The sequence below is a fragment of the Patiria miniata genome, unplaced genomic scaffold (assembly GCF_015706575.1).
Source record: "Patiria miniata isolate m_02_andy unplaced genomic scaffold, ASM1570657v1 HiC_scaffold_28, whole genome shotgun sequence".
NCBI classification, from domain to species: Eukaryota; Metazoa; Echinodermata; class Asteroidea; order Valvatida; family Asterinidae; genus Patiria; species Patiria miniata.
Window position 1 is genome coordinate 5066937 of NW_024037067.1, and position 12221 is coordinate 5079157.

General features: G+C 41.3%; 1 protein-coding gene and 1 non-coding gene across 2 annotated transcripts; one reads left to right on the forward strand and one right to left on the reverse strand.

The window, feature by feature from the left end:
* Positions 1 to 929: 929 nt before the first annotated feature.
* Positions 930 to 9771, reverse strand: LOC119734991 (enoyl-CoA delta isomerase 1, mitochondrial-like). The gene is made up of 8 exons (XM_038208659.1): positions 9393 to 9771; positions 8203 to 8247; positions 7200 to 7327; positions 5749 to 5895; positions 4370 to 4468; positions 3485 to 3566; positions 2914 to 3030; positions 930 to 2482 (listed from the first exon to the last, which is right to left on the reverse strand). Exons 1-8 carry the CDS (start codon positions 9421 to 9423, stop codon positions 2325 to 2327), a joined length of 807 nt encoding a protein of 268 aa, XP_038064587.1. The 5' UTR covers positions 9424 to 9771; the 3' UTR covers positions 930 to 2324.
* On the forward strand, positions 4247 to 4320 carry Trnaa-agc. Its single transcript has one exon. It is a non-coding gene; the product is annotated as a tRNA-Ala (tRNA).
* Positions 9772 to 12221: the final 2450 nt, after the last annotated feature.

Below are 12221 nucleotides of genomic sequence, written 5' to 3' on the forward strand. Positions count from 1 at the left end.
GTGCGTTCTGCGCGACATCGCGCAGAAAATGATAGTGCGCGCGTCAATCTCCATAAAAGGGTTGTTTACATCTTACTCGCCAGCTGAACACTCCATTATTTTGCAAGAGGGGTGTTTCAAAAAGCATAAAGTGAATTTGTTGAACAAAATCGGGATGTTTTGAACGAATTATATGATTTTTTTTTTACCGAAAAGGTATTTATGAATGGGAATAAATATGTGCTCCGTCGGTATTTATCACTCTGTTTAAGACCACTTAGAGTCTGGGTGCTGATAATTACCCTCGCCTCCGGCTCGGGTAATTATCAGCACCCAGACTCTAAGTGGTCTTAAACAGAGTGATAAAAACCTCTGGAGCACACATTTATTCCCTTAATAAAGATTACTCTTACATAATAAGTAGGCCTACCGGTAACTGGTGAAACGAGTAACTGACATGCTAATCCGGAATTCATGTGAATACCTGATGAGCATCATTGTCAGCTGAAATTACTCAAGCTAGCCCATATCGTGGCTGACGGAAAATTGCAAATGGGCAGCCCTAAAATGGCGCTCAATGATGTTTACAAACGCAAATTGGCAATAGCGGGTCAGGTGTTGAGTATGCAAAGGTGTATTAATCATTGTAATAAATGCCCATAAAATAACATTTCGGATCGGCAATTGTTCTTAATTGGGTTGTGGAGTATTGATGTACAAGAGCATCTGAATCCGGCACTGGCAGTGCGGAAACGTGGGGTGGTAAAATCAAATAGGGAGGGGGGGGGGGGGGATCGCATATTGTCTGACAATGACCCTGAATTTGGATTTCAACAGCGCCCCCATTGAAAGATGGTGTCCCCCCCCCCCCTCCCTATTTGATTTTACGGAGGCCGGGTGTCCGGTGAAAAAAACACCCTGTTTACCTTTGCCAGCACGGATGAAATCCACTGTAACATCAAGCACCCCGCTCCACCAATATCCTTATGTGATTTATTTTCGTTTTGTGAAACTGGAACACTGAACATTTTTTTGTGATCCGTGGACAGAACCTTAAAACGGCAGTTGTGTTTAAAACTCCGCAAGTTGAAGAGGTACATGAGTGGTTTGAATGATTCTTGTACTAAAAACAAGCTTATGAATTTGGCTTTCATATCCTAGATTTTGAAAGTGCTACATGCAGAACTTCACTGAAACAATGGTCCCTACATTTGGGTTTGGTTTTTTTTTTTACTCGTCCTGTATTTTGTGGGTGTTTTTTTTGTTGGCTTTTTAATGGTGATTCACTATATAGTATGCATGATTTGCCTTCGGTGGATTTTTTCCCCGATCGATTTTCTAATTTGAAGGCCTATGTGTTGCTAGAGAAAGGCTACTTTGTCCATTTTGGTTTTCTGCAACCGTTTGAAAAAGAACTAAATATTTTTAGCATTTCAGGAAAACTTTTAAATAAAATTTCTCTAGGTGATACTCAAAAATAGCATAGACAATCCTCTTTAAAAGTAAAGCAATATATTGCGAGATTACCGCGATAGTAATAAACTCCATTATGAAAGTATTTAAAATACATGTATTTTTAAAAAAAATATAAGAATATATAATTTAAACCCATGAAACCTTACATTGTGCCTAGCAGTAAATTACAAAGTGAAGTAACATGGAAAGAACTATAAGAACATATATGGAAGACATGTCAAGCCCACTGTCTTTTAGAAAAGTGACCGAAAGTTAGTACAAAAATATTCCTTAATCTACCCCTACTTTATACTTATAATAACCACACCGTATTTTGGTCTCTAAGTTCTAAAGACTTGATTATGAACTGGTGATAATTCAGGTACAGATTTAATAAACTAAACGTCAAATGTCAGTGATCTAGGATTATTAGGGCCCGTCTCAATTCACCTTCGGGACGAGTTCTGGGACGAGTTGCGGGCATTGCATCGGGTATAAGTTGCAGGATTCTGAACAACTTCCCCGCAATCTTCCCAAGGTTTACAAGGTGCTGCGGCGCATACTGCAGCCACTGCCAGAAACACCGGGGCGAACCCCTTCTCTTAGCGATAAGTGTTTATACTGGTTTCTTAAACGTGCATTATACCACACATACGGCTTTACGTCCCATCCGAAGGGCGGAGCAATAATGGTAAAGTGCCTTGTTCAAGAGCACTTGTAATATGTTCCCATGGTCAGGATTCGAACCCATGTACCACGCACGGCACACAAGACGAACAACGTAACCATTGGACCACAGCACCCCACATGATGGAGCTTGAGGTACATTTGTTTTTTAATTGAGAGGTCATGAATTGGCTTGTCTAAACTTCTAAAGTTTCCCCCATCTCCTACTTCTTCCGGCTCTCCAGAGACATCCCAAAGGATTCCTGGACAGACTTCTCATGGATGTACTCGTTAAAGGTGGCGATGTCCTCCTCTTGCTGGGCTCGTAGTTTCTCCAGGAGCGGACCCCGGCGCATGTCTTTGGTCATGGCTCTTGGACGATCTGTGCAATTTCGAAAAGGGCCACAAATTACCATTAAAAAAAAATCTCAGAGGCCTAGAGCTGCTTGGCACAAGCATGGACTCATTCGGCAAACCAATAAGAAGTCTTTCTGGACGTGGAATCAAGCTCGAGGTAGCTCTGGGCCGGGTGCATACCTATGTTCCCCAATACTTATGTTCCCCAATACCTATGTTCCCCAATACCGATGTTCCCCAAAATCCTTACTCTAACTCTAAACCTAACTCTAAACCTAACCCTAACCCTTACCCTAAGGATTTCGGGAACATCAGTATTGGGGAACATAGGTATTGGGGAACATCGGGTAGACCCCCTCTGGGCCTGGGTATCAATGAAGGGGATTTCCCTAGCGGCCTATCCCCCCCCCCCCCATATGGACCTCTAACCCACTCAGGTTATGCAGGTTTACTTGCCTGGATTTTTCAACCATTTCAACAGTTGTTCCCGAGCCTTGCTGATGAGATCGCCAGGTCGTACGACCTCATCCACCAGGCCGATCTTCAGCGCTTCCTCTGGGGTGAACATCGTGCCTGCAAGACAAGGTTTCAATGTAAAAGTCTTTGCCCATCCCAAGTTTCACAGTTGGGGGTGACCGACCGACGCCATCTTGCCCGACTGCAATTTTGCCACAACGTGCGGCCGTACCACTGCGTGTACATATAGTACAAATCCCCTGGGGTACGTGCGACAGACACAAGGAACGGTGCGCGTCAACCAGCTAAATGTCCCGCCCATGGGACGTCGTTGCTAGGTAAAAGGGCGCCCTCTTTCGTTGGTGTACTGAGTCCATATATTTACTCCAAGTGAACTTCCCAAAACAATTTGGTAGGTCTTTTTGGGGTCGGGGGGGGGGGGGGGGGCTATTACATCTAAGGATGAACGATAAAGCTAAAGAACTGTTAGGAATATAAATTCAACGACAGAAATAAATGACTCATTTGTTAATTAAAGGTGGTACAAATACTTCTAAGATGAAGGTTATACCGAGTCCAACTGCCATCTCCGTTTGTCGCTCACCGCAAGTTTTGACCATCACTTCTTGGAACCAGAATGGGGCAACTAAACCCTGCGAAAAAGATGAGAAAACACACGTGATCTTTGATAACATTAGATCGGATCGGTAAACGAAGTTTAACAAACAGCCAAAATTTGTACGACGCTGATTTTGGCCCAATTTTATGATACTGCCAAACACATAATTTTCTGCCAATTGAAAAGTTTGTTCAGGTTACAGAGACTGTTAGCAATAAGCACCAAGTCTGTATTTTGTTAGCTTTTACCAATTCATCTGGATGGGAAAACTGAAACACTTTTAACAAATGACCAGCTTTCACCATTTTGGGAATGTCAACGATGCATGGAAATAGATTTACACACACAAAAAGACGTCCACAAATTGGGAAACTGCCAACATAGGGCTGGATATAGCTCAGTTGGTAGAGCCCTGGAACGCCAATTTGGAGGTTGTAGGTTCAAGCCCTGCTCTAGTCAATTTCTTTGTCCAACTTGGAAAAATTATGAAATACACCTACCTTGTCGGTTTCCATATTTGGTATATTTGAAAATTTGAAATAAAAAGCCGTATCCGCTCCGAGTGATCCCCGTTTGCTATTGCCCAGGTTTGCAGCATTGCTAATGTTGCTAGCATCGTGACTTTGGGCGTGATCCCTGGCTACACGGCATATACGGCTCCTGACTAATGCCCTTGAACAAAGGCTTTGACAAATTGGGGAGCCGCCAACATAGGGCTGGTTAGCTCAAGTTGGTAGAGCACCAGACCAGCAATCTGGAGGTTGCAGGTTCAAACCCCGCTCCGGTCAATTTTTTTGTTTACATGTGAAAAAAAGGAAAACGTTTAAGATGGCTTACCACAGTGACTTCAGGGAGGCCAATGCCGAAAGGTCCCTCCGACATAACCCTGTAATCACAACTCATTGCCATCTGGCACCCTGTGGCAGGAGAATGGCCCTGAGGAACGAAATACATTGAAACACACTGGTGTTATATAAAGGCTGTTCCCTTTCCAGTTCTCATACAGCCTCAGGCTCAGTCTGTGTCGGGCTTTCTGGTGACAACAAAAGACAGACGTGAAATTGAATTGAGATTTGGTTATTTGAAAATGATTGAGTCCATCATGATATATAAACACTGCAAAAAAAAGAAAGTTCATAATTTTGAATCTGATCGTCTTATGATGACGTCATTTATATAGACCTTTGGGGAATTTTGCTATATTTTGATACCCCGTTTGCTACCAAAGCTTGTTAATCGTCCAAGATTGACAACGGTTTATAAAAAATAATGCGGTTTGAAAAGTTTCAAATTGAAAGATTACGCAAGGAGAAATTGCCAAGCGCAAACACACATGTCCGAGATTGGCCCCTATCAACTGCACAGTGCCCAAACAAAGCATCAGTATTTCAATTTTACAATTGCATACAAGCACTGTGCGATCGATATGCCCTGCACTTCGTTTCGGGCAGTCATTGTCGTGCAGCAATTTCTACTCGCATACTCTTTAAATTTGCAACTTTCTTTTTTTTTGGGGGGGGGGGGTGTTTATAATATACATCCTTCTACTCTGTACAAGACCTCTTATATTAATCAAACGTCTCTACAGAGTTGTTGAAAAAAAGTTTTTAGTATAATAACTTAGTAAATGCGTGGTTACAATTAATAACAAAAATACACGGTGAGAATTCTTAGAAGAATGAGTGCGTTCGATTACTTCCCCATGCTTACTCGTGCAAGCGCGACAGCGTTCGATTTATACCTCTTACGTGATTTCTCGCGCTTACTCGAGCCTGGCCCAAGTGACCGACTCGCCGAGCCGGTTAGTTGGGTAACTATCCCATCTGGCCGTGCAATAAACATGGCTGCCAACGTGATGTCCGGCCGGCGCCTCAGGCCGTGTGCTTCCAGAGCTACATCTACGTCTATTGTCAGCCCGTCCCCATGTATTTTCAATGGGCGCGGACCTAGACCTAGCTCTAGACCGTTGATTTTCGGATGCAGCCTCAGTGTCATGTCAAAGTTCAACTTTCCAGCTCTTGCACAAAATTTTACCCGAAACCGTTTGTTTATTTAGCTCCACTGCGCATGTCTGTCATCACGCGAGGAGCAGGCGCGAGTAAGCTGGGGGAAGTAATTGAGCGCACTCAATCTTGGTTACACTCATTGGACTGCATTAATCAGTGAATGTTCAGACAGCTGGAGAGTTCATTTGGATACAGCATGCACAGTCTTACATTGATGGCAGCCACGGTCGCTAGCTTGGACCCGTACAGCCTCATCCAGAAATCCTGGAGAGACCTCCAGAAGGCACTGGTGGATTCAAGTGACTTCTGGTACATCTCAGTGCCGTCCAGCCCCAAAGAAAAGATACCTGCAATGGCCTGAAAAAGATGCACAGAATTCGTTTTTATTGGGCAATAAAAAAAAAAAATTGCCTAAAAAACATGGACAATTCCTGGGCAAAGGTTTACAGTCAGCACTGTGTACCAGCAGAATTATTTTTTTCGCTCCAACCGTATGAGCACAGAATCTCTTTATAGGTTGTTTGCATATGCACAATAACCAATAACTTCTGGTACATCTCAGTGACGTCCAGCCCCTCGGAAAAGATACCTGCAATGGCCTGAAAAAAGATGCACAGAATTCGTTTTCATTTGGCAATGGAAAAAAAAAAGGAAATGCCTAAAAAACATGGACAATTCCTGGGCAAAGGTTTACAGTCAACATTGTGTACCGGCAGATTTTTTTTTTCTTGCTTCAACAATATAAGCACCGAATCTCTTTATAGGTTTTTTGCATATGCACAATAACCAGAATTCCTTGTCTACCCGTGAATACACTTTCAGACTGCAACATTTTCTGCCAAGCCTCTAGCAGATCCAGGTGTTAAGAGGGGGGGGGGGGGGCACCCCCCCCCCCCACATCGACCAGAGATCAGGAATGCAACTGGGAAATAATTTAGGAAAACAACGAGGACATTCCAAAGCACATAAGACTTTGTACAGTGTTTCAATTTGTAATGGCATTCATGAGAACTAAAAAACGAGGAAATCAGTAAATCCGAGGAAAAGTTGCATGCCTGATAAATGCACAGTCCTAGACCAGTGTTGTTGGCAATTCCATCACAAGTCCTCACAAGTCCTCACAAATCCTCACAGGTCCTCACAAGTCCTCCCAAGTCCTCACAAATCCTCACAAGTACTTCTTCACAAGTCTTCACAAGTCCTCCCAAGTCCTCCCAAGTCCTCACAAGTCTTCACAAGTCCTTACAAGTCCTCACAAGTCCTTACAAGTCCTCACAAGTCCTCACAAGTCCTCACAAGTCCTCACAAGTCCTCACAAGTCATCACAAGTCCTTACAAGTCCTCACAAGTCATCACAGATCCTCACAGGTCTTCCTAAGTCCTCACAACTCATATACAACTCCTCACAAATACTACAAAATCCTCACAAGTCCTCACAATTAAGTCCTCACAAATCGTCAAAAGTCCTCCCAAATCCTACACAAGTCCTCACAGAAGTCCATCACAAGTCATCCAGTTTCGAATTTTGGAGGAATGCTCATATCAATTAAGTCACAACCTTTTCAAATGAACCATGCCCCTGTTTCTTATTGTGACTGGACTTGGGATAGCCTTGACTACGACACCACTGAAAAACAAATAATGATTTCAGGAATACATACTGATGTCAGGATAATGCCGCGGCAACTGTCGTCGTTTTCCAATTTTTCCAACGTGGTGTTCAACTCCGTCATGAAGTCTGTGCTCAATTTGTTCCCTGTTGCCCTGTTCATCTTCACAATAGCAATTTCTACAAAAAGCAAAATTTGAAAGATTTGAAATGAACCCATAGAGCCATTTGGTGTGGCGAATTGAGTTCGGCACGACACCATCTTTTGGCTCAACAGGGCTGCCATGCTATCGTTGCTCCGAAATCCCAAGTGAGGTCACAAAATAACAAAGAGCGAACAATCTCAAAGGAATGCCATGTAACAGTTCATTTGAATATAACTGCTCTTTGCATGACTCAAGACTGCAGGACTTTGAGACTGACTTGACTCAAACTCGGTTGACAACATTTAAAGGGAAGATACAACATTTGCAAACAACAAAAAACGAAATGATCAAATTATCACGAAATATCTCACTGGATTGTTAGGGAATGACAGTCTAAAGCATCCTGTAAAGTTGTGGCTCCTGGTGTGCTGACATTTTCAAGAAAACTGTATTTTTCCAACGCTGTTCGGCTGACCAGTGTTGGAGAAAACTGGCTTTTTTTCAAAAAGTGCTCCTTATTTTTCATATTTAGTTCGTCTTTATTTTCTTTGCAATTGATTACACACCTGTGAAGACTACAAGCCTGCTAGACTGATTCTCTGATCTTACAATTCCTCAAAATCTATCAAATGCTCCGTTTCATCTTAGGTGGGTCAGGGAACCAGACTACGAAAAGATGATTGGTTTTCTTGGTTTATCCAGCATCTACAAACCCAAAACGTCAAACAAGTCAGTGTAACAATATTTGCTATAAAATACTAATCTTCCAAATCCATTTATTTCTGAAAATTGCAGCAAAAGCAAAATGTTGTACAGTCCCTTTAATGTTGTCACACAGTCACAAGACATAGTCCACACTTTTAGTTGCAGTCTGTACGTACAACGGTAAATAACATCGATCACATGTACCTTTGTGAACACTGTCGCGTTCCACCTCCACATTGTTGCCTGTCTCTGCATAGTGGTATACAAAAGGAAAAAGAATGTTGCAACCTGACATCAGTTTTTTCTTGTATTAATTATCAGCTCAATGAAAGTCAGTCATTTCAAAAAGTTGAAAAGATATGAATCTGGGACTGAGAAACTTTTCCAATTTTGTAAGGGAACCTTCAAAAATGTTCTTGACTCTCCACAGATTTTGTGTCTGGATACTTGATTCTTTCCTAAAAAAAAGGTTGAATGGTTGGTAAAATGGATTTTTGCCGATTGAAGGAGCAACAACACAATAAATTTGAAGTAGGTTATTAACAAACAAACTTGTCAACCTGTCAGCTCAGTAGATATCCTACTTTTTGAGAAAACCGTGAAAAGGCATCGATTATTTCTTGACAATAAACCTTAGGTTTCTGTAAAAAGCGTGATGATTTGGTCCTATAACCACTGCGAGGACATGATAGGTAATTCCGCTTTTCTTGAAAATGGCAATGTAACTTTTGATCAACTTGGCGTAGAGCCAAAAAAATTTAAAAATTAGGTACTATAGGAACTAAGGAAGGGTCATGGAGTACAACTACAAGGACCCCAAAATAGGTGAGAAAACCCATGAAACAAAATGAGCAAAATACTGCTAACACACCAATTGATGCATGCTCAAAATCCTGAAAAGAATTTGAAATCCAGACTGTTTTTTTTTTTCACTTGATATTTTCTATGGAAACTGCAGCCATTCAGAATAGTCAATGTATAAAAATTTAGATATATTTTTTCGATATTGTTTTGACCCACCACCCACCCCAAATTAAGATTTTTAAATGTTGAATGACATGACTATTCAATACCTATAGTACACTGAAGAACAAAGTAATGCTTCAAATGAAGCAGATATTTTTTAGGTCAATGCTCTCCCTGCTTTGGAGTTTTCAATGGCTTTTCCAGGCGTCCAGCATGCAACTTTGTAGTTGAAATACAATGTAGAACAGGAAATTATAGCACACCCTAGTCCCACTAACTTGGGCGCTAGTAGAACTCCTTTTTTGACCTTTGGGATGTTGGTCTGTTGGACAGACCAACATGGGATGTTGGTCTGTCGGACAGACCAACATCCCAAATGTCAAAAAAAGGAGTTCTGGCGCCCAGTTTGGAGATCGGAGTTGACTTACCTCCCCTTTTTTCGATTTCCTGAGTCGCCATATTTTATTCTGTTGTGATCACCGGCGCGGTACGATGCAGAAAAAGGCACAGGCCTAGCTAGCTATAGCATGCATGCGGTACCGCCCCGGTCATTGTGCTGGTACAAAACATCATTACACCGTGGCTGGCCGGCTGCGCGTTGAATCGGATCGGAACGACCCGACCTTGGCTGGTCAACCATGGGTCAACCAACTCCATGGGTCAACCAACTAAAAGTAAACCAACTTGGACTTGTGTAAGACTCATCCGGCCAACTCGATCGTAGTGGGTCAAGACCATTGATCTCTGTGTACCGGTATATGGAGATCAATGGTCAAGACTCAAAAAACGTTGTTCATGGCAGACACAATAGGATTAGGAGGGCGCTGTTTGATTTAGATAAAGTTGATAAACCATTTAGGCCTAGCTGCTTCGATTGGTCAGCTGGAGTAAAACTAGCCTCAGGCTAGATCCACTTACTCCAAAAATCCCAACTGTCAAAAAAAGGAGTTCTAGCGCCCCAGTTAGTGGGTCTAGCCTCAGGCCTATAGCTCCCGGTGATCCATGGAGCATTTTCCCAACTGCCGAAGCCGCTGGTGAAAAAAATGCCACATGGATGCGAGGGAGGGTAGTTTTACTACACCACGACGTGACATATCAAGCAGTCAATATTTGTTTTACAATTCACCTCTCCCACGGATTCTTGCTTGATTTTAAGCGATAACTGATTAATTTAATCAAAATCCAATTCAATTAAAGTGTACTTCTATTTGAATACGAAATTAGTTGGACATCTACTGTACTTGCCTCCAATTGTGCCATTTCATAAACCAACCGGGGTCTGCCGGATGTTCCCCAATACCTATGTTCCCCAAAACCTTACAATATGTAAATGCTTCATCCATGTCCCTTGAATGTTCTTGGATTTAAACACCCTATAGCTAGCCACACCTCCCCCCCCCCCCTTCACACGAAGAAAATTGCACAACAAAAATATTGTCATAATTTAAAAAGCACAAACGGGATACCAAAACACTGACAAAGGGTGGTAAAAGTCTGAAAAGATCAAAACTGAATGACAAAAAAACCCATTCCATTCAAAACTTGAGTTTCAGCAATTTGTTCTTCCATAGCATAAAGGTTACGGAAGTTTTTCTTTTATAATGATTTCAAGTCGTTAACGACATAGCTATGTTATAGTTTTTTTTTACCTTGCCATGCAGCAATACGCTTCCGTATGAACATGTACTAGGCGGCCTATACTTTTCAATCAACCCTGATATGTTACTATTTATTGGCGATGTTGGTAGGCCTATTCCTTTCCCCCCGCCTTTTTGATATTTAATAACTGATTGCTAGGTTTGCATTAGAAATGTTTTTAGTTCTCTTTTCCAACGGCGGAACCCATTTTTTGTTTAAAGTGACATCGCAAAAAAGGCAGCCACTGCGTAAACCACCATATTTTGCTAAAACAAATTGTTAAAGTGGTCAGAAATTGCCTCAGATCGCACAACATTAACAGAGCATCTAGAATCCAAATATTTTCCAGGGCCCCTAAGCGGGCCCCGAACCCCACGCCGTAATTTTTTGAATAAACTTTTGGGGAACAACTTTTTACTGCCCTCCCCACCCAAAAAAAAAATTGTGTTCTGAATCCGTCTCTTCCGGGTTTGGGGATATCTCTGTACTTGCGGTTATAAATTTAAATGGATTTTTACATTTGGTGTAATTCATTTTAAAGGCATTATAGGATCATTTGCATTTCTCCAAAACGTAACCTGTCGAATTATAATCAAAAAGCTGACTTGGAATAAAGATCGTACTGGCACTAATACACAACCCGTGAAATTATCCATGGCTTGCTGTCATTTAACAGGCATGCAACTGGGAAGTCGCAAAAAAAGAGGAAATTCAACTCTTTTTCAGACTTTGAACAGTGTTTTTTTATTTTAACGGCACACATGGGAAGTTACAAAAGAGGAAATCAGCGGATCCAAGGAAAAGTTGCATGCCTCAATTTAGAAGAAATCAAGAAATGTAGGTGATTTCCAACGGTCAGGGAAGTGACTACTTTTTGGAAATAAAAGAGTTTTACGGACGAAATTGTGTTCCATGATTCAATGTGTGCAGTTTTTCACAAATTTTCGAAAAGTGCTGAAACTTCTAAGTTCTTCAACGGGTTAGGTTTTGAACATTTTTCTTTCGATTTAGAGTGGTTTTAATACTGGAACTGAACAAAATGCATGAAATGCAAGTGATCATATATGCCTTTCATGTAATTGTTGATTGTTAATTCATCTGCAATTTAGCCTTTCGGCCGTAAGATTATGGCGAAAAACAAAGTAGTTTCCAGACTCCAGATACTGCATGCTACCCCAAACGTACAAAAAGTTAAAAATTTCCCAGGAAACCTCCCCCCCCCCAAAAAAAAATTAAAATAGAAAACTAACCACCATCACCACAATGTCTTGAGTTCACAAACTCTGTCTATTCAACTTCTTTAATGCCATTTTCATGACACATATTGAAGAAACATTCGGCTGAATTATGCAAATGCCATATTTATAAAACTCTTCACAAGATGTTATTTACAAAAACAAAAACATTCTTCAAAAATAAATCGATTTTCATTCAACATACAAACTCAACAGTTGTTTCTCAGAGATGAGTTTGCTGAGAGTTTTTTAAAAATCAGTAAAGCTGTACCAAATCATATTTTTTTTTTTGAGGGGGGGTTGGTCAAAAGTGGGGATTTATTCATGAAAAGAATTTGAGCGATAGTAATAACTAAGCACACTAAGCATATTAAACAACTTTCA